Source organism: Nerophis ophidion, linkage group LG12 (assembly GCF_033978795.1).
Source record: "Nerophis ophidion isolate RoL-2023_Sa linkage group LG12, RoL_Noph_v1.0, whole genome shotgun sequence".
NCBI classification, from domain to species: domain Eukaryota; kingdom Metazoa; phylum Chordata; class Actinopteri; order Syngnathiformes; family Syngnathidae; genus Nerophis; species Nerophis ophidion.
Genome location: NC_084622.1, coordinates 59,046,490 through 59,070,161, shown reverse-complemented (window position 1 = coordinate 59,070,161; position 23,672 = coordinate 59,046,490). Strand labels below are relative to the sequence as shown.

General features: G+C 36.9%; 2 protein-coding genes across 9 annotated transcripts in view; one reads left to right on the top strand and one right to left on the bottom strand.

Moving 5' to 3' along the window:
- Window positions 1-23,672, top strand: part of tspan33b (tetraspanin 33b) — a 116,447-nt gene that overhangs the window by 69,493 nt on the left and 23,282 nt on the right. For all 3 annotated transcript variants that reach the window (XM_061917883.1, XM_061917884.1, XM_061917882.1), the window contains exons 5-6: window positions 2,674-2,769; window positions 7,893-8,021. In XM_061917883.1, coding sequence (XP_061773867.1) covers window positions 2,674-2,769; window positions 7,893-8,021 — 225 coding nt within the window. The remainder of the gene's footprint in view (window positions 1-2,673; window positions 2,770-7,892; window positions 8,022-23,672) is intronic.
- The window catches only part of ttc38 (tetratricopeptide repeat domain 38), an 80,637-nt gene continuing 61,692 nt past the window's right edge, over window positions 4,728-23,672 (bottom strand). For 2 of the 6 annotated variants that reach the window (XR_009809075.1, XM_061917880.1), the window contains one exon: window positions 4,728-5,854. The gene's annotated coding sequence lies outside the window, so the exon portion shown is untranslated. Of the gene's footprint in view, window positions 5,855-7,182; window positions 14,236-14,348; window positions 14,421-18,464; window positions 18,543-18,956; window positions 19,035-19,950; window positions 20,027-22,457; window positions 22,593-23,672 lie in introns of those variants that run through there. The other 4 variants (XR_009809072.1, XR_009809071.1, XR_009809073.1 and 1 more) reach the window with 4 other exon arrangements.

Sequence of the window (23,672 nt, the reverse complement as noted above, 5' to 3'; positions counted from 1 at the left end):
ACATGTATATGTATCATATACTACACATGTCTGTGTATATATACATGTATATATACGTGTATATACATGTGTATATACGTGTATATACATGTGTATATACATGTATATGTATGTGTATATATACATGTATATGTATGTGTATATATACATGTATATGTATGTGTATATATATATGTATATGTATGTGTATATACATGTATATGTATGTGTATATACATGTATATGTATGTGTATATACATGTATATGTATGTGTATATATACATGTATATGTATGTACATATACAGGTATATATACGTGTATATACATGTGTATATCCGTGTATATGTATGTGTATATATACCATGTATATGTATGTGTATATATACATGTATATGTATATATACATGTACATGTATGTGTACATACATGTATATGTATGTGTTTATACATGTATAATATACATGTATATGTATGTATATATACATTTATATGTATGTGTATATACATGTATATGTATGTATACATATACATGTATATGTATGTATACATATACATGTAATGTATATATACATACACATGTATGTGTATATATACATGTATATATACGTGTATATACATGTGTATATACATGTATATGTATGTGTATATATACATGTATATGTATGTGTCTATATACATGTATATGTATGTGTATATATATATGTATATGTATGTGTATATACATGTATATGTATGTGTATATACATGTATATGTATGTGTATATACATGTATATGTATGTGTATAGTATTATTATTATGTGTATATATACATGTATATGTATGTATATATACAGGTATATATACGTGTATATACATGTGTATATCCGTGTATATGTATGTGTATATATACATGTACAGTATATGTATGTGTATATATACATGTATATGTATGTGTATATATACATGTATATGTATGTGTATATACATGTATATATACATGTATATGTATGTATATATACATTTATATGTATGTGTATATACATGTATATGTATGTATATATACATGTATATGTACAGGAGTGACATAGTTTGTTTACCACTAAATACGTTTATTTTTGATTATATAGAAAGTCAACCACGGTGAATATTTTTTGTTTGTTAAAATAAATTAACATTTTGAATCTAGAAATATCTCAGCGAGTGCTTATTCAAGAATTTAGCGCGTCATAAAACCTCCTCCTCAAGGCTACTCTATAGTCTTTATTTTAATTTTTTCGAAACTCTTTGGAACGACAGAGTAGCTGTTACAATATGTATGTGTTTGTATTTATATATATATATATATATATATATGTGTGTATATATATATGTGTGTGTGTATGTATATATGTGAGTATAACATATATATGTGTGTATGTATGTATATATACTGTATATATGTGTATCTATATATGTCTATAATATATATATATATATACACATATATGTGTATATAAATGTGTCTGTACATATATATGTACATATATATGTATATATATATGTATATATGTGTGTGTATATATAATTGTTGATAGCACACTGTGCCCAAAAAAACACATTTTGAATTATGAAATATGTAACTACTCACCACTTATAATGACAGATGATCATGAAAACAGATGGAATTGGAGTTGTGGTCAAGCCAGGTCCAGCTTGTCAGCGTCCACAATCTGGCCTGCGGGTTGTCTCAAACTAAAAAATCTGTCTTGTCCAGACATTTAGGCAAATTATATTGTTGATGGAGATGCCCCAAACAGTGTGTATTTGTATATATGTTTGTATGTATATATATACATATATATATATATATATATATACATACACACACACTGTTTTACATACATATATATATATATATATATATATAAACACACGGAAAGAGGAGTACACCCTGGACAAGTCCCCATCTCATCGCAGGACCAACACAGACATGTTATCAGTTATTTCACCTTTTTTTTTGTATTAAGTACTTTACTCCACATGTGTTTTATTCATAGTTTTGATGCCTTCAGTGACAATAGTCATGAAAATAAAGAAAAGGCATTGAATGAGAAGGTGTGTCCAAACTTTTGACCTGTTTTGTATACATAACCACAAATATGCAGGGCGGCAAACTGACTGGAATAACAAATATTCAAGGAGCCTCCAGCAAAACACACACAGAAGTTTATTATCGGGTTAAAAGACCACGCTAGCGTTCAGCGGCTTATTTGCTTTCAGCCCTTGCGTTAGCATATATTGCATCTAATTTCAACACCTGTCACCTTGTTGGAAACCGCAATTAAAAAAAGAAGGGGAAATAAAAACAATACAAAACAAAAATAGTCCAAAAAAAAAAGCCAATAAAGCAGCAGGATTTTAATGATATAAATGGAGCCAATTTATTCTGGAATTCGGCTCATGAATCCATAATATCATTTATAATTCATCTGGGTCTTGCTTATATTAACTGGTAAAAGTTGGCACCCCATAATAACAGCAAATAGCTGCAATAGTGCAAATCCTATATGTATGTTTTATATGCATTGAGGGTATTGACCGCTTGAGCTATAATGGGTTTTATTGTTATGGCGGCACTCCACACCGCGCTCATACAATTCAAGCGAGAGGCTTTAAGTTCATGCATACACCCCATCTCGGACGTACTCTAAACTCTCATGTTTCCCCTCTTAGACCCGCGAAGCCTTGGGAAGGTTTGTGAAGAAAAGCATTGTGCACTACAGGGATGACCTGGATCTGCAGAACTTGATGGACTACATTCAGAAAGAGGTGCTCTGCTCTGTTCCTCCATGACTGTACTCTATGTTTTTAATATGACCACAACCTCTGCTTTAATGAAGACGTCACAACACTCAATGAAGAAACCAATAATTTGAGATGTCAGCAAAGAAGTTGGGGTGGAAGGTCTGAAGCTTAAACAGCAAACAAAGTAGTTTTAGAAAAAAATTTTATTTACCCATAATCAAAAAGTACAGGTTGGATTGAATTGCTCCGGAAGATCCAGAATCAAGCAAAATCCTATCATAATATTGGTCTACTGGCCTTTTATATGTTTCCCTCATGTGTCAAGGTCCCGTTGTTTTAGACTTGTTTGCTCTGAAACATCCTTGAATCCCTTAGTCATAATACAGTGAGGCAAAAAAGTATTTAGTCAGCCATTGATTGTGCAAGTTCTCCCACTTAAAATGATGACAGAGGTCTGTAATTTTCATCATAGGTACACTTCAACTGTGAGAGACAGAATGTGGAAAAAAAAAACCCAGATATTCACATTGTAGGAATTTTAAAGAATTTATTTGTAAATTAAAGTGGAAAATAAGTATTTGGTCAACCATTCAAAGCTCTCACTGATGGAAGGAGGTTTTGGCTCAAAATCTCAGGATACATGGCCCCATTCATTCTTTCCTTAACACGGATCAATCGTCCTGTCCCCTTAGCAGAAAAACAGCCCCAAAGCATGATGTTTCCACCCCCATGCTTCACAGTAGGTATGGTGTTCTTGGGTTCTTCCTCCAAACACCACCAGTTGAGTTTATACCAAAATGGATACATGGATGATACAGCAGAGGATTGGGAGAATGTCATGTGGTCAGATGAAACCAAAATAGAACTTTTTGGTATAAACTCAACTCTTTGTGTTTGGAGGAAGAAGAATACTGAGTTGCATCCCAAGAACACCACACCTACTGTGAAGCATGGGGGTGGAAACATCATGCTTTGGGGCTGTTTTTCTGCTAAGGGGACAGGACGATTGATCCGTGTTAAGGAAAGAATGAATGGGGCCATGTATCGTGAGATTTTGAGCCAAAACCTCCTTCCATCAGTGAGAGCTTTGAATGGTTGACCAAATACTTATTTTCCACCATCATTTACAAATAAATTCTTTAAAATTCCGGGATTTTTTTTCCACATTCTGTCTCTCACAGTTGAAGTGTACCTATGATGAAAATGACAGACCTCTGTCATCATTTGAAGTGGGAGAACTTGCACAATCGCTGGCTGACTAAATACTTTCTTGCCCCACTGTATACGATCAAAACATGTTGGAGAATAGTTAGCCCGACCACAAGTTCAACTTTCACCTACATTTGCTCTTCCAGTGATTCAGAGGCTTTTAGACAGACTTTCTTTTTGGACTAAAACAGACACAAAATATGGTATAAAGGTCAGAAATTCCACTACAAAGTATCAGATGATATCAGCCAGGGATTTGTGATAAAGCCTAAAATCAATATTGCGATCCTTTTGCAATAACAATACATAATTATGACAATATGTTTGGTATGTAAAGGATGGTATAAACATTTTGAAACAGGTTACAAAGGTTTGTAATTTGGCTGCTGACGCCTGCCGTGCATCATTTCCGGTTGTATTATTTTCTCTAGGTTATTATTCATTTGAGCACATTCAACAATACCACAATAATAATAACCATAATGATTTTGATCACTATAACCACAATATGAATTTTTGATATCGTTACATCCCTACTGTATTACTCAATACAATATATCTTCACACCTGGAAGAAAGACAAGACATGCAGGCATACTTGCCAACCCTCCCGGATTTTCTCCAGGGACAAATTTTCTCCCGAAAATCTCCCGAAATTCAGGCGGAGCTGGAGGCCACGCCTCCTCCAGCTCCGTGTTTTCACGTCCGCTTTCCCGCAGTATAAAGAACGTGTCTGCCCAATGACGTTATAACTGTAGAATGATCGAGGGCGAGTTCTTGGTTTCTTATGTAGGTTTATTATTAGGCAGTTTCATTAAAGTCCTCCCAGCCCGGTAATAACACACAACAACAGCAGTCACATTTTCGTCTACCGTAAAGCAGTTCGTCTGACGTAAGCTCCAATGTTGTGAACTTGTGAAACTCTTAAACAGGACAATGCAATCTACTGTACATGGAATAGAATGTAGAATAGAATGTACTTTATTTATTTCAGCACCACAGTTCGCTAACAATAAACAATGATGAAGTGAAGTGAAGTATATTTATATAGCGCTTTTCTCAAGTGACTCAAAGCGCTTTACATAGTGACACCCAATATCTAAGTTACATTTAAACCAGTGTGGGTGGCACTGGGAGCAGGTGGGTAAAGTGTCTTGCCCAAGGACACAACGGTAGTGACTAGGATGGCACAAGCGGGAATCGAACCTGCAACCCTCATGTTTCTGACACGGCCACTCTACCAACCGAGCTACTGATAATAATAAATAATATAATATATATAATATATTATGTATATAATATATGAATAATATAAATATATTCTACATATATTCTACATTTAAGTGGAGTCAAGGAACATATGCAATATACAGTCTGATGGCTGTCGTTATGAAGGACCTCCTGTGTCGTTCGGTGTTACATTTGGGGAGTCTGAGCCTTCCACTGAACGTGCTCATTCTCTCCGCAAGGTCTGAGTGTAATGGATGGGAGGTGTTGTCCCTAATGGCTAGGAGTTTTGCTAGACTTCCTCTCTGCCAGAGAGTCTAGCTGTGGTTAGAAAAACGATAAATTACCAACACTAAACCAAAAGCGCTAGACAAGGCTAGGAATAATACTAAACGAAAAAAATAAAACAGAGAAACAAAGTACAAAATAAAAGCACTAGACAAAACAGAAAAAAGTAAATACAAAATAAAGACTAGGCTAGATTAATACAGGCAAACCTGAGATGATGCACGAGACGAACTAGAGAGTCCGCTGGCGAGACAAATGACACATGCGTCTGTAGTAAGCCGTTGACAAAGTCCCGGCGCTCGCAGGCCGTAAGTAGCCAGGTTAAATAGGCTGACCCTGATCAACACCAGGTGTGTGCTGCTGCCCTGCGCCAGCTGCACTCCATACTGTGGACGAGAGAGAGAGTGAATATGGTGTTCAAACAAAAACAGAAATGAGCAAGGAAAATTCAGATTACCACATTTTCAGTTATTTCACCTTTTTTTGGTAAGTACATAACTCTACAATGTATTCATTTATAGTTTTGATGCCTTCAGTGACAATCTACAATGTAAATAGTCATGAAAATAAAGAAAACTCATTGAATGAGAATGTGTCCAAACTTTTGGCCATATATATATATATATATATACATATATATATATATACATATATATACTTTCTAGATTTATAACACTGGTTGCTGTATTTAAACATGAGTGGCCAAGATGTCAATTGTGTACTGCCAGTGTAGTTTTATACACAAAACAGAATAAAACTACGGTAGTTTGTTTCCTTATGTGACTATTGTATTTATATATTACCGGTATTCAACATTTAAAAAAAAATGCTTGATTCCAGTTAAAATAACACACAGTAAGGTTGGTGTGAAATTGACTTATTTATAAATTCATTGAGTGCAGGTCTTGTTGTGAATTTAGTTTTTGAGATGCTCTGCAATAACAACAATAATAATAATAATAAAAGTGTTATTAAAGGCCTACTTACACCCACTACTAGCGACCACGCAGTCTGATAGTTTATATATCAATGATGAAATATTAACATTGCAACACATGCCAATACGGCCGCTTTAGTTTACTAAATTACAATTTTGAATTTCCCGCGGAGTTTCCTGTTGAAAACGTCGCGGAATGATGACGCTTGTTTGTGACGTTATTGGTTGGAGGCGACATATTGATGGTAAATGGGTTTTACATGTATAGCGCTTTTCTACCCCTTTTTAAGGAGCCAAAGCGCTTTGACAGTATTTCCACCTTCACACACTGATTAGCCCAGCACCACTTACGGCTAAAAGTCGTCTCTTTTCATCGCATAATTACACAGTATTCTGGACATCTGTGTTGCTGAATCTTTTGCAATTTGTTCAATTAATAATGGAGAAGTCAAAGTCGAAAGATGGAGGTGGGAAGCTATTAGCTTTTAGCCACACAAACACACGGTGTTTCCTTGTTTAAAATTCCCGGAGGTGAAGCTTTACTATGGATCAGAGCGGTCAAGCGAACATGGATCCCGACTACATGTCAACCGGCAGTTTTCAGTGAGGAATATGTGGTAATAAGTCGCCTCTTACCTGAGATCAGCCGTGACTTCTCTGAGACTCTGGAGTCAAAACACCCCTCCGACTTTAAGGTTCTATTTAATCTCTCTAAAACACTAGCAACACAATAGGCATATAAGGGATTTCTCAGAATTATCCAAGTAAATGTGTCTAATAACATCTGAACACTGTGATCGTCTTTTTTTTTTTTTCCTTCACTCTAAATTTCCTCATCCACGAATATTTCGTCCTCGCTCAAATTAATGGGGAAATTCTCGCTTTCTCGGTCCATTTAGCTGTTGCTGCTGGAGGCTCACATTATAAACAATGTGAGGATGTGAGGAGCCCTCACACCGGTGACGTCACGCGCACATCTTCTGCTACTTCTGGTAAAGGGCAAGGTTTTTTTTATTGGCAACCAAAAGTTGCAAACTTTATCGTCGATGTCCTTTCAGCAAAAATATGGCAATATCGCAAAATGATCAAGTATGACACACAGATTGGACCTGCTATCCTGTTTAAATAAGAACATCTCATTTCAGTAGGCCTTTTAGACAACATTAAATATGTGTTACAGTTTATACTTTTATATTTTAGTCGACAAAATTTACTGGAATTTTAGGAGACTAAAATGTTGAGGAATTTGGTCGACTGAAACAAAATCAATTTAGAAGACTAAAAATAAAACACAAAGTTAACACTGGTCGTTATTCTATGGAAGTGAAATAATTCTATTGGGACACCTCTTCTTCAAACCGCGGCCCATTGGCACATTTTTACTTTGGCCCATTGGAGACAAAAGGTTTTGGGCAGTCCTGATCCACACTGGCACGCCATGGCACACTCCATATTTCTAAATACTGCATGTGGATTCCCTTTTACAGTTTCAGTGTTGTGGATGGAACAACTACACAGACTGGTCCTGGAACCTGTACTTCAATTGTTCGAAAGCCAACCCCAGCTCGGAGCGCTGCGCCGTTCCCTATTCCTGCTGCCCTCCCACTCCCGGAGAGGTGAGTGCCGTCCTCCTCAAATGGGCAAATGAATAAATTAGCCTCACGCTGAAAAGTTAAGTTCCGAAAACGACCTCAACTTCCTCGCAGACTCATAATTGGCTGAATGCGTTGTCTCAAAGTAATGAAAGAGCTAATTGAGTTTCAAGGTGATCCGTCTTTCACGGATGAGTAACACGCTTTTCACGGCGGCCTCAGCCAGCCTGGGAGACGTATTAAAGGCAGAGGTGGGTAGTAACGCGCTACATTTACTCCGTTACATTTACTTGAGTAATTTTTGGGATAAATTGTACTTCTAAGAGTAGTTTTTATGCAACATACTTTTACTTTTACTTGAGTATATTTATAGAGAAGAAACGCTACTTTTACTCCGCTCCATTTATCTACAATCAGCTCGTTACTCGCTACTTTTTTTTTTTTATCGATCTGTTAATGCACGCTTTGTTTGTTTTGATTTTGTCAGACACGCATTCAAAGTAGGAACTACACATGCCTGCGTTTCACCAATCACATGGAGTCACTGGTGACGTTGGACCAATCAAACAGAGCCAGGCGGTCACATGACCGTCACACGTCGAATCCGACTTAAAAAAGTTTAAAAACTTATTGGGGTGTTAGCATTTAGTGGTCAATTGTGCGGAATATGTACTGTACTGTGCAATCTACTAATAAAAGTCTCAACCAATCAATCAAAAGTGTAAAGGAAAAAAGACACTTTATTTCAACCGTACTTCCCGTCAAAAGCCTAAAGACTGGTCGCACAGTTCCTGTCTTCACAATAAAAGTGCCGCTCTATCACGCCTGCGCTAACAAAATAAGAGTCTCCGAAAGCCAGCGCAAACAAGCTAGCAAGCTACGGAGTTTGCCGCCAATGTATTTCTTGTAAAGTGTATAAAAACAAATATGGAAGCTGGACAAATAAGATGCCAAATCCAACAACTTTCATGTGGTATTAGACAGGAAGGAGAAACTTTTTTTCTCCTCCATTTGAAAACGTGGACGTTATCAGCACTATACTGTCTGATTCCAATCAATGCAAGTCATCAGAATCAGGTAATACACCAACTTATATTCTTGTCTTCATGAAAGATAGGAATCTATATGTTAAACATGCATGTATATTCATTAAAACACCTTTAACATGTCAACAACAACGGCAAAATAAATAATTATAAATTATATACTGTATATATACTGTGTGTGTGTATATATATATATATATATATATGATATGTGTGTGTATGTATATATGAGGTAGATCACCTCGACTTGGTCATTTATTAAATAATTGATTAACGTTGAAAAACTTATTGGGGTGTTACCATTTAGTGGTCAGTTGTACAGAATATGTACTGTACTGTGCAATCTACTAATACAAGTTTTAATCAATCAATCAATCAAATCAATCAATGCCTACTGAGCCTGTGGTGCTGTTAAGTTATTGTGGCTCAATTAGCCTTAATTTTTTTTATTTTCATGTATTATTATTTAATATATATTATTGTTTTAGTTGCTTAAGAGATATTCCTGGCTCTGAATTTGCTCATTGCTATTTTTATGTTTTTGTGCATTATTTGTTGCCGTCATCATTAAACAAACAGGTTACTCATCAGTTACTCAGTACTTGAGTAGTTTTTTCACAACATACTTTTTACTTTTACTCAAGTAAATATTTGAGTGACTACTCCCTACTTTTACTTGAGTAATAAATCTTTAAAGTAACTGTACTCTTACTTGAGTACAATTTCTGGCTACTCTACCCACCTCTGATTAAAGGTGCATCTTGAAGCACGCACATACTCTGTTACTTGACTCACAGCATCTTCTTGGGACAAAGTGACAAACATAACATAGAGCAGTGATATTGAACTCAATTCTGTTATTGGCCACAACTTTTCCCTTCTATCATTTTTATTTCGTATATACCTGAAAACCAGTGCCCTCTGCAGCGGATATTTGATTTTTGTCTTGTTTGTCAGCATTATTACATTTGGATAAAATTATTTATCTAGGAAGGCTATTGTCGTGGTTTACCTGACACATGAAACGTGCCAAATTGGGGCGGAGCACTATCCAAAGTACAGTGTCGAATATCTTAAAATGTGTTTTGTGGCAATTCCTACTTTGGCCACAGTGTCAGTTGATATGTCGAGTGGCACTTTCCATCATTTTCAACGGACTGCATCGCAAAATGATTAATGAAACCATAATATTCCTTTCGCTACTGTAATCTATTTAGCGAAGGAGATACGTTTGTGTATATTATGCAACCAAACAAAATGGTTAAGCTTATAGTAATGTCAGCTTTTAACATGCATTCATTTCCAATGTAAAACATCACATATTTTGTTTTTTTTATTTTTATTTCTGCATGTCCGAAAAGGGGTAGGAGGAAGCTGAAATTATTTATTAAAAAATTATAAAACTCTATTCTATTCTATTAATCCTCCCCGTTTTTGTATCATAGCAGTTATTAACATATTTGTTTGTAATATACTGGATTTTTGATTGATTGATTGATTGAAACTTGTATTAGTAGATTGCACAGTACAGTACATATTCCCTACAATCGACCACTAAATGGTAACACCCCAATAAGTTTTTCAACTTGTTTAATCAATTCATGGAAACACCACAGTGATAAATAAAATGTATTTTTATTAAATACATAAATAAACAATAAATAAAGTTCTCATAAATGAATTATAATGTGACTTACGGTTCTCGTTATGAGATAAGATCATCTCATTTTTTGATATGTTTCAAGATATCAAGATTCTTCTTCTTCGTACTTTGCAAACACTTTGAGTTTAAACAGTTTCCTAAACTGGATCTTATTAGTAAATTGTTTGATTTCCTCGTTTAATCCATTCCATAATTAAACTTCACATACTGATATACTAAAGGTTTTAAGTGTTGCACGTGCATAAAAATGTTTGAAATAAAATGTTACTCTAAGGCAGTGGTTCTCAACCTTGTTGGAAGTACCCAACCCCACCAGTTTCATATGTGCATTCACCAAACCCTTCTTTAGTGAAAAAAAAAATATATATATATATATATTTTTGCTGAAAATCATATATACATATACATATATATATATATTTATTTATTTTTTCAAATTTAAGAAAAATGCATGTTTTTTTCCTGGTGCACAAAAAGAACCGTGCATGAACATCACCTTGTTCAACACAGTGCATTAACTCACAACAAATTACACACCTTACACACATTACCATTAATTGATTAACAAGGAGCCCGACTTAAACAAGTTGAAAAACTTAATCGGGTGTTACCATTTAGTGGTCAATTGTACGGAATATGTACTGTACTGTGTAAACCAGACCTGGGCAAATTAAGGCCCAGGTCTGGTTTACACAGCTTTTCCATCTGGCCCGTCGGAAATTTCCAAATAATTTTTTTTAGATCTTTAAGATGGAAAGTGTAGCTTCCATTATGGTGTGCAGTCATGTTTTCTAATGACCGTAAGTCAATCAACTATACTAAGTCTTTCAATGGTTGGAATCTGCGCTTTTGCATGATATGCCAGTTACTACGGTAATCTAATTAGTTACTACGGTAATCTAATTAGTTACTACGGTAATATAATTAGTTACCATGATCATCTAATTAGTTACTATGGTAATCTAATTAGTTACTACGGTAATATAATTAGTTACCATGGTCATGCAAAAATCAGCTGCAAACCATCATTTTAATTTGTTCATTTCTTCTGTTTGTATTAGCTCAGTTTTTTTTCCTAAACTCATCAGCGAATATAAATACCTTTGTTACTTTACAAATGTCACTTACAGTCTGTAGAGATTGAACAAGTTTAGTCCCAGGATTGATCCATGGAATACATTGGGAGATACTCTGCATCTGGGAAGTATTCACAAATGGACTTTATCCACATCTTGTTGTCTTGCAGCCTTTGATCAATACTTTGTTGATGCATCTTTGGCAACAATTACCGCCTCAAGTCTTTTTTGAGTAGATGCCACCAGCTTGCCACAACTATCTTAGGCAGTTTTACCCTTTCCTCTCAAGCTCCATCTGGTTGGATGAAAAGCGTTGCTTTTCCTCCAAACTTGATGAGGCCTGGCATTCTTGCCAAAGAGTTCAATATTTGTCTCATCAGACCAGAGAATTTTGTTTCTCATGGTCAGAGAGTATTTGAGGTCTATTTTTGCAAATTGTTTACTAAGATATAGCTTCCGTCTGATTGGTGGATTGTTGAAAAGATAGTTGTCCTGGAGGGTTTTCTTCAAAAATAGGTGGTTTCTTATTTACTCCCACAAATGAATAGGAGAAGGATCTTTTTTTATTTCTTAGAACTCTGCGTCCACTTTTCTCGTTTGTGACAGAGACATTTTGTGAGAATGAGGGTGCCAAAGCACGATGTTTGAAGTAGGAGACGTAAAACGGAAACTTTTTAACGTTGGGTCGAGGGAAGGAGCTGCAGTCTCGCTTTGATGTGTACATTTGCTTGCCTAACAGATATCGTACTGCAACATCCAGTGGACACATTTAGAACAGCAGTTTCTTTCATTTAAAAATGCAGCTCATTTTTCCACCTGGCAAACTCATCTCGCGAGCCGGATTAAACCCTTTTGCGGGCCTGATCCGAAGAGGTTTGTTTCCCACCAAACTCCTTTATCGTTGTTGATGCTGTCGAAGTGCTGTCAATTTTAGTATCTGTCCAGATCCTTAAAGTCAAGGATAACAACTTAATTACTTAGACCATTGATGAAACTCCTCCATCTCCTTTGGTCTTGAGCCCTCCGCTCCAGTTGTTGCCATAACAGCCCTTGCGTCTTCATCTCCTGCTCTGTGGTTTTTCTCCAGGTAGTTCTAGACCAGGGGTAGGGAACCTATGGCTTGGGAGCCAGATGTGGCTCTTTTGATGACTGCATCTGGCTCTCGGATAAATCTGAGCTGACATTGCTTAACACGATAAATAATGAATAATTCCACTTGTAATCACAGTGTTAAAAATAATGTTCAAAATATAAAACATTTTCATGCATTTTTAATTCTATCCATCCCTTTCTACCGCACCTGTTCAAAAAGTTGCGTTAATGGTAAGAAGTTATTTATTTATTATTGGTTAGTGTGGGGTTTGCCCTCCTGGGGGTTCTTCAGACCACCAAGCACCGACATGAGAGCCTGTTTCAAGGTTACAATATTGTTTTATTTTTCAATAAGTCCCTCAGTTGCTTTCCAGCAATTGTATTTTTCTCTTTTGTTTTCGCTAGCGCTCTGGCTCCAGCCCCAACCCCGTCTCTCCTCCTGGCTGCTGCTTATAACAGAGCGACAGGTGATTAGATAACAAGGCCCAGGTGGGCCGTCTACGCACCTGTCGCTGATTTAGAGGCCGGTCCTGGCACACACATATGTGTTTGGGTGACATATCAGGACTTATGACAAAAACGCCTTTCCAATGGTTCTACAGGCCTGGGAATGAGACGGTTAGTGAACCAGAATTTTAGAAACACAGTGGTCTATTGAGATTTTTGCAACTCTTTTGTTTTTTTCTGAACCTGATTTTTATGGTACATATGAGGACTTGTCAGGTTTAGGTGACAAATGAAGACCAGAGTGTTTACGATTTCAAGTTTATGTGACATATGACGACCATGACGTCACAGAGTGTTTAAGATTTCAAGTTTGTGAAATATGACAACCATGACATCACAGAGTGTCAAAGATTTCAGGTTCATGTGACATATGAGGCTAATGACATCAGAGACTTAACAAAACCACCTGAGTTGGTTTAGTTGATGTGTTGTCATTTTAAAAAAATCCCAATCCCATGCTACTGTAATCTAAAACCAAGAAGAGTTTAAAAGAAACATGGGTAAAAATGTAATTGTCGACTAAGTGTAACTGAATTGTTTTTGTGGATTTTGTCGCTAAGAATGATCTAGAATAAATACAAAACGCTTGCTGTTTATCTTGTTTTTTTAATTGCTGGTAACATACTCAAACTACCACAGAAGATGTGGGAAAACATTTTTTTCCCTTTTTTTTAAATATAATTCTGTTATGGATGTAGTACTTGATTGCAAGCCAATCTCTGTCCTGATTGTGAAGCCTGCCTCCATAGTTCTTTATGGAGGCAGGCTTCACAATCTTTTTTACCTGGTACTTTGTTGCCAGTTACAAAATGCAACATGTGTCAACAACCACTTCCACTTCTTCCCCTTTGCAGCTGTCATAAAGGATAAAAAATACAATTTCTTACTGAAGGAATAACTATAACACAGTGAAAAGGTGCAAAAGGTAATATAATATTCTAGTAAATAATGTGGATTATTTATTTACCTCGCTTTGGAGTGGACCAAGTGGAAGAAGCTTGAGACATACCCACTTCCAGCGATTTGTCCTGCTGTCAATCTGAAAGGAAGAATTACAAAACTGTAAAAGTAAACATTTAACATATTGTGCTTTGTAAAAAGAATACACTTTAAGTCACACTTAACACTCAACTCTTTCAGTCACTACAGAATTGTAATACTTTACCATTTTGGGTAATGGTGCAACTTTTATGAAACTTATATTTTGGGAAGTGTTCTCTGAAGAATCAGCGCTGCAACCTGTCTTTAAAGAACTATGACCACTGCTTGCTAATGATGAACTGAAACTTCCAGGTTTGCTCGAATTGGTGATTTCTCTCTGTGTTTTGACAATCCCAAATGATTTGATGGTGTCCTTCAAAATATTTTGGGAGAGGCATGGTATGACTCTGAGATCACTGCTGCAAACACTTGTATCTGAAGAACTGCCTCTTGAGTCTGGAACATAGGTTTGATCTTCAAAATCTATATTGTCAGAGTATTCAAGATCCGATATCTGATGGAAAATTAAAAAACTTTAAAGTACATTTCTAGGCCAACAACTTACGTCCAACACTTTGTATATGTACAGGTCGTTAAAATCCTACTAGAAATAATATTTGCATTTCTTAATAAGATTCATTTGTAGTAACAGTTTTAATCAGATGGAAATATGTATCCCAACTACAAATGACACATTCATTATCGCACAACAAGGTCTTCCTTTTAATTTAACTGAAAGTGGCGCACCGTCACATTTGAAAGTACGGGTTATACGTGAAAACTAATTAAAATGATATAATGTATTGCAGCCTTACATTCATCTCTATGCTTCCCCAGACACACAACAGTTCTAAAAGCCAATACGCTTTCAGGTACGGATGGTGTGATTGAGATCTTATGAACAATGAACATCAAATCAACACCACACGAACGTAAAAGATTTCCACCAGCAGGTAATTACAGTATGAGTGGATATATACATCCATCCATCCATCCATTTTCTTCCACATATTGCCTTTGGGGTCGCGGAGGGCACTGGTGCCTATCTCAGCTACAATCCTGTGGAAGGCGGCGTACACCCTGGACAAGTCGCTATCTCATCGCAGTGGATATACATACATACATATATATATATATATATATGGATCGTTTCGCAGCCGAGTGTGAAGCGACCGGAATGAGAATCAGCACCTCCAAGTCCGAGTCCATGGTTCTCGCCCGGAAAAGGGTGGAGTGCCATCTCCGGGTTGGGGAGGAGACCCTGCCCCAAGTGGAGGAGTTCAAGTACCTAGGAGTCTTGTTCACGAGTGAGGGAAGAGTGGATCGTGAGATCGACAGGCGGATCGGTGCGGCGTCTTCAGTAATGCGGACGTTGTACCGGTCCGTTGTGGTGAAGAAGGAGCTGAGCCGGAAGGTAAAGCTCTCAATTTACCGGTCGATCTACGTTCCCATCCTCACCTATGGTCATGAGCTTTGGGTCATGACCGAAAGGATAAGATCACGGGTACAAGCGGCCGAAATGAGTTTCCTCCGCCATGTGGCGGGGCTCTCCCTTAGAGATAGGGTGAGAAGCTCTGCCATCCGGGAGGAACTCAAAGTAAAGCCGCTGCTCCTTCACATCGAGAGGAGCCAGATGAGGTGGTTCGGGCATCTGGTCAGGATGCCACCCGAACGCCTCCCTAGGGAGGTGTTTAGGGCACGTCCAACCGGTAGGAGGCCACGGGGAAGACCCAGGACACGTTGGGAAGACTATGTCTCCCGGCTGGCCTGGGAACGCCTCGGGATCCCCCGGGAAGAGCTAGACGAAGTGGCTGGGGAGAGGGAAGTCTGGGTTTCCCTGCTTAGGCTGTTGCCCCCGCGACCCGACCTCGGATAAGCGGAAGATGATGGATGATGGATGGATATATATATGTCTTGATTGGATTATCCAGAGAATAGTGCTCGATACCGTGGTAGAGCGCAATATGTAGGTGTGGGAAAAAAATCACAAGACTACTTCATCTCTACAGATCTGTTTCATGAGAAATCTCCTGATGATTGAGGGAACCCCTCATGAAACAGATCTGTAGAGATGAAGTAGTCTTGTGATTTTTTTCCCACACCTACATATATATATATATATATATATATATATATAAATAATATATATATATATATACATATATATACATATATACATACATGTATATATATATATATATATATATATATATATATATATATATATATATAAATAATATATATATATATATACATATATATACATATATACATACATGTATATATATATATATACATGTATATATATATATATATACATATATACATACATGTATATATATATATACATGTATATATATATATATATACATACATGTATATATATATATATATACATATGTATATATACACATATATATATACAAACCCCATTTCCATAAAAGTTGGGAAATTGTGTTAGATGTAAATATAAACTGAATACAATGATTTGCAATTCCTTTTCAACCCATATTCAATTGAAAGCGTTACAAAGACAACATATTTGATGTTCAAACTCAAACTTTTTTTTTTTTGCAAATGATAATTAACTTTGAATTTCATGGCTGCAACACGTGCCAAAGTAGTTGGGAAATGGCATATTTACCACTGTGTTACATCACATTTTCTTTTAACAACACTCAATAAACGTTTGGGAACCGAAGAAACTAATTGTTGAAGCTTTGAAAGTAGAATTCTTTACCATTCTTGCTTGATGTACAGCTTAAGTTGTCGTATTTTACGCTTCATAATGCGCTACACATTTTCGATGGGCGACATGTCTGGACTGCAGACGGGCCAGGAAAGTACCCGCACTCTTTTACTACGAAGACACGCTGTTGTAACACGTGGCTTGGCATTGTTTTGCTGAAATAAGCAGGGGCGTCCATGATAATGTTGCTTGGATGACAACATATGTTGCTCCAAAACCTGTATGGACCATTCAGCATTAATGGTGCCTTCTCAGATGTGTAAGTTACCCATGCCTTGGGCACTAATACACCCCCATACCATCACAGATGTTGGCTTTTGAACTTTGCGCCTATAACAATCCGGATGGTTATTTTCCTCTTTGTTCCGGAGAACACCACGTCCACTATTTCCATATATAATTTTAAATGTGGACTGGTCAGACCACAGAACACTTTTCCACTTTGCATCAGTCCATCTTAGATGAGCTCGGGCATTTGCTTTGCATAGTAGAGTTTTAACTTGCATTTACAGATGTAGCGACCAACTGTAGTAACTGACAGTGGTTTTCTGAAGTATTCCTGAGCCCATGTGGTGATATCTTTTACACACAGATGTCGGTTTTTAATGCAGTACTGCCTGAAGGATCAAAGGTCCGTAATATCATCGCTTACGTGCAGTGATTTCTCCAGATTCTCTGAACCTTTTGATAATTTTACGGACCGTAGATGATAAAATCCCTAAATTCTTTGCAAAAAAAATATGTTGTCTTTGTAGCATATTCAACAGAACTGGGGTTGAAAATTATTTGCAAATCATTGTATCCCGTTTATATTTACATCTAACACAATTTCCCAACTCATATGGAAACGGGGTTTGAATGTATATATATATATATATATATATATATATAGCCTATTATTTGCCCACTATTTACAAGTTATGTACCAAACACACGACCACCGAAAAAATACTTTGATCACTGAAAACAGCGCTGCAGAAACCGGCTGTAAACAAGAAGCACTGAATTTTCTGAATTGAAACACTCATTTTAAAGCTTTGACATTAACATTTTAACACACACTAATCTGGTTCAGAAAATATGAGGACATTATATGAAACACACCTAGGTCTTTCTTGGTTCAAACAATATGAGGACATGAGTGCTCACATGTAGAATTTATGTTGTTGACTTGTAACATCTCCTGTTTTGCTAAACATGAGTTCCAAACTCCCTACTGACTAACATGGATGTACCCTTACGAAAATGTTGCCATATAAACTGATCTGTGAGAGATTAAAATAAAAAATGTCTTTCAAAATATAGGTTGGGTGAAATTTAGAGCAGATATAGTAAAAATAGACATGTAATAACCTGTTGGAGGGATGAAGTCGGTTTATGGCTCACATCTGAATCTAGAGAATGTTGAGATAGAACCTCAACAGTTGGTTTCTGCAACAAAACACAAACATATAATGTCAGAACTACTTAATTATAACATTATAAGCACTTTTTCTTGATAAAATTCTGAGCATACAATGCCAGATAAAGAGTAAAGATTCTTACAGAGTTTCAGCTCTTAGACAATTCATTAAGAATGTAACATACACAAAAATCTGGTTCAGAAAATATGAGGACCTCTAATGAGACACTAATTTTAAAGCTTTGACATTAACATTGTAACACACACTAATCTGGTTCAGAAAATATGAGGACCTTATATGAAACACACCTAACATGGATGTACCCTTACGAAAATGTTGTTATATAACCTGATCTGTGAGAGATTAAAATTAATAAATGTCTTTCAAAATACAGGTCGGGTCAAATTTAGAGCAGATATAGTAAAAATAGACATGTAATAACCTGTTGGAGGGATGAAGTCGGTTTATCGCTCACATCTGAATCTGGAGAATGTTGAGATAGAACCCCAACAGTTGGTGTCTGCAACAAAACACAAAAATATAATGTCAGAACTAATTAATTATAACATTAACAACCACTTTTGGTTGATAATATTCTGAGCATATAATTCTACATAAAAAGTAAAGATTATTATAGCGTTTTCGCTCTTAGACTATTATTTAAGATTGTAACATTCACTAAAATGTGGTTCAGTAAATATGAGGACCTGGATTGAAACACTCATTTTAAAGCTTTGAATTAAACATTGTAACACACACTAATGTGGTTCAGAAAATATGAGGACATTATATGAAACACACTGAAGTCTTTTTTAGTTCAAACAATATGAGTACATGACAAGTGATCACATATAGAATTCATGTTGCTGACCTGTAACATCTCCTGTTTTGCTAAACATGAGTTGTAAATTCCACACTGACTAACATGGATGTACCCTTAAAAAATGTTGTCATATAAACTGATCTGTGAGAGGTTAAAAGGATTAAATGTCTTTTGAAGTATAGGTTGTGTCAAGTTTTTAGCAGATATAGGGCAGCACGGTGGTACGAGGTTAGTGCATGTGCCTCACAAATTGAAGGTCCTGAGTAGTCCTGAGTTAAATCCTGGGCTCGTGATCTTTCTGTGTGGAGTTTGCATGTTCTCCCCGTGACTGCGTGGGTTCCCTCCGGGTACTAAGGCTTCATCTTACCTCCAAAGCCATGCACCTGGGGATAGGTTGATTGGCAACACTAAATTGGGCCTAGTGTGTGAATGTGAGTGTAAATGTTGTCTATTTGTGTTGGCCCTGTAATGAGGTGGCGACTTGTCCAGGGTGTACTCCGCCTTCCGCCCGAATGCAGCTGAGATAGGTTCCAGCACACCCCGCTAGCCCAAAAAAGGGACAGGTAGTAAAAAATGGATGGATGGATGGATAGTAAAATAGTCAAGTAATAACCTGTTGGAGGGATGAAGTCGGTTTATCGCTCACATGAATCTGGAGAATGTTGAGATAGAACATCAACATTTGGTGTCTGCAACAAAACACATAAAAATAATGTTAGAACTTATTAATTATAACATTATCAGCACTTTTTGTTGTTAACATTATGAGCATATAATGCCAGATAAATAGTAAAGATATTTATAGAGGGTTTCTGTCTCTTGTCCCGCTCATGTCTTGAGATGAACTTCCCTCGGTACTCGACCACAAAAGAACCTTTTTAAATTGATGCATGAGTAAATACACCATATCCTGATAAAACAGTTTATCAATTAACAATGTTTGGAATATCTGTTTTAAAAAGGAATAATAATAGTCGTTACTTGACTAAAAATTCAATTACAAACAGAATTACTCTTTCATAAATGTAAATAATTATTATATTAAGTACAAACCCCGTTTCCATATGAGTTGGGAAATTGTGTTAGATGTAAATATAAACAGAATACAATGATTTGCAGATCATTTTCAACCCATATTCAGTTGAATATGCTACAAAGACAACATATTTGATGTTCAAACTCATAAACATTTTTTTTGTGCAAATAATCATTAACTTTAGAATTTGATGCCAGCAACACGCGACAAAGAAGTTGGGAAAGGTGGCAATAAATACTGATAAAGTTAAGAAATGCTCATCAAACACTAATTTGGGACATCCCACAGGTGTGAAGGCTAATTGGGAACAGGTGGGTGCCATGATTGGGTATAAAAACAGCTTCCCAAAAAATGCTTAGTCTTACACAGGAAAGGATGGGGCGAGGTACAACCCTTTGTCCACAACTGCATGAGCAAATAGTCAAACAGTTTAAGAACAACCTTTCTCAAAGTGCAATTGCAAGAAATTTAGGGATTTCAACATCTACGGTCCATAATATCATCAAAAGGTTCAGAGAATCTGGAGAAGACACTCCACGTAAGCGGCATGGCCGGAAACTAACTTTGAATAACCGTGACCTTCGATCCCTCAGACGGCACTGTATCAAAAACAGACATCAATCTCTAAAGGATATCACCACATGGGTTCAGGAACACTTCAGAAAACCACTGTCACTAAATACAGTTTGTCGCTACATCTGTAAGTGCAAGTTAAAGCTCTACTATGCAAAGCGAAAGCCAATTATCAACATCCAGAAACGCCGCCGGCTTCTCTGGGCCCGAGATCATCTAAGATGGACTGATGCAAAGTGGAAAGGTGTTCTGTGGTCTGACGAGTCCACATTTCAAATTGTTTTTGGAAATATTCGACATTGTTTCAACCGGACCAAAGGGGAAGCGAACCATCCAGACTGTTATCGACGCAAAGTTGAAAAGCCACCATCTGTGATCGTATGGGAGTGCATTAGTGCCCGAGGCATGGGTAACTTACACATCTGTAAGTTACCCATCTGTTTGGAACAATATTTGCTGCCATTTAAGCGCCGACTTTTTCATGGACGGCCCCTGCTTATTTCAGCAAGACAATGCCAAGCCACATTCAGCACGTGTTCAGCTTCATAAAAAAAGAGTGCAGGTACTTTCCTGGCCGGCCTGCAGCCCTATCAAAAATGTGTGGTGCATTATGAAGCGTAAAATACGACATCGGAGACCCCGGACTGTTGAAGGACTGAAGCTCTACATAAAACAAGAATGGGAAAGAATTCCACTTTCAAAGCTTCAACAATTAGTTTCCTCAGTTCCCAAACGTTTATTGAGTGTTGTTAAAAGAAAAGGTGATGTAACACAGTGGTGAACATGCCCTTTCCCAACTACTTTGGCACGTGTTGCAGCCATGAAATTCTAAGTTAATTATTATTTGTAAAAAAAAAAAATTTTCCGTTTGGATTTACATCTAACACAATTTCCCAACTCATATGGAAACGGGGTTTGTAATTAATGTGTTACTTGAAAAAAAAATGTTTTAAATATCTAGCATATGCAGTTGAGAGACATTTCATGAGAGCAGAGTGTGTGTGTGCCTTTAAAAAGCCGTGCATTTTGCCAAGTGACGTGGGACTTCAGCGCCCAGACATAGCAGAATAGTTCAGCTGTGTTTTTTAGCTTAGCAGTGGCAGTTAAGATAGTTCTGTTGAATGTTTTTTTTTGCGTGTGGATGAGGCCTCTTTCTATTTGATATCGTGTTTGTAATTACTTCTGGGGGTTGCTTTCATTAGTAAAAAGATATTACCTGCACTAAACATTTTGTGCTTCTGACGCTGTCTTGTTGACATACAATCACATCAAAAGTAGCATGCCACATTACATCAAACGCGTCGTAACAGCGTTGTAGCGTACATAAAAGTTATTAGATTACTCGTTACCGGTAAAAGTAACAGCATTAGTAACATCGTTATCATACACCGCTGTTATTCTAAACACTTCTAATTAAAGCCACATAATAAAACCTCTATTAGACAGTAAGGAAATGATCCAAATGAGATGTTGGTACAGTTACCATTAATATGATACATAACAAGACTTACCTTTCCAATCATTGATCCACTGGGCCTTAAAACAAGACTTGTCACATCCAGATCAAATAAACTCGGTGGCTTCAGCCTCAGGATTACGTCTCGCTCTTCTTTTGGACACGATGTCTATATCATGTGTTGATGCGCCTAACAAATCCACACATAAAAATGAAAAAAGTCAGTGACACAGAAATAAAACAAAGAACTAAACCCTTCAAAAACTGTTAAATTTAGGCTCAGTGCAGACATGAAGCTTCTCAAACAAAGAACTATTGTAACAATATCAGTAACATGCCAACTCAACAGTGCTTATCAGCTTGAAATATTTGTATTTGAGAAAAAGTATAAACAATTTGAAGAACTCTAGTCTGTCTTGTTTAAAATTAAGAAAAGGTAAACTAGCATAGTGATCAAGGGTGATGGGTCAAATGCAGAGAATAATTTCATCACACCTAGTGTGTGTGTGACAATCACTGCTACTTATAATCTTCCATGCAACTTTAAAAAAATTTTTTTAAATGCCTTGGCCTTGGCCCAGAACTGAAATGCTTAATTTAACCTCATAAAATCAAATCTTCACGGTGGAAGAGGGGTTAGTGCGTCTGCCTCACAATACGAAGGTCCTGCAGTCCTGGGTTCAAATCCAGGCTCGGGATCTTTCTGTGTGGAGTTTGCATGTTCTCCCCGTGACTGCGTGGGTTCCCTCCGGGTTCCCTCCGGGTACTCCGGCTTCCTCCCACTTCCAAAGACATGCACCTGGGGATAGGTTGATTGGCAACACTAAATGGTCCCTAGTGTGTGAATGTGAGTGTGAATGTTGTCTGTCTATCTGTGTTGGCCCTGCGATGAGGTGGCGACTTGTCCAGGGTGTACCCCGCCTTCCGCCCGATTGTAGCTGAGATAGGCGCCAGCGCCCCCCGCGACCCCAAAAGGGAATAAGCGGTAGAAAATGGATGGATGGATGGATGAAAATCAAATCTGATTGCAATTAATAACAACAAACATTTAACTGTTGTTTATAATGAATTATTTTCCTATGTTAAAAAACATTGGTCTATTTAATTACGTTAAACTTTATGCTCACCTGATTCAACCATGCTGCCGAAGACTGTCAAAGATTGTTTGTGACCAAGATAGATGTCCCCCTCCGGTGATGCAGGTCCCGGAAGTGCTGTTCACTAAGCGCTCTGTTGTGCTCAAAATTGTGTTTGAAGTTTTGTATTTCGA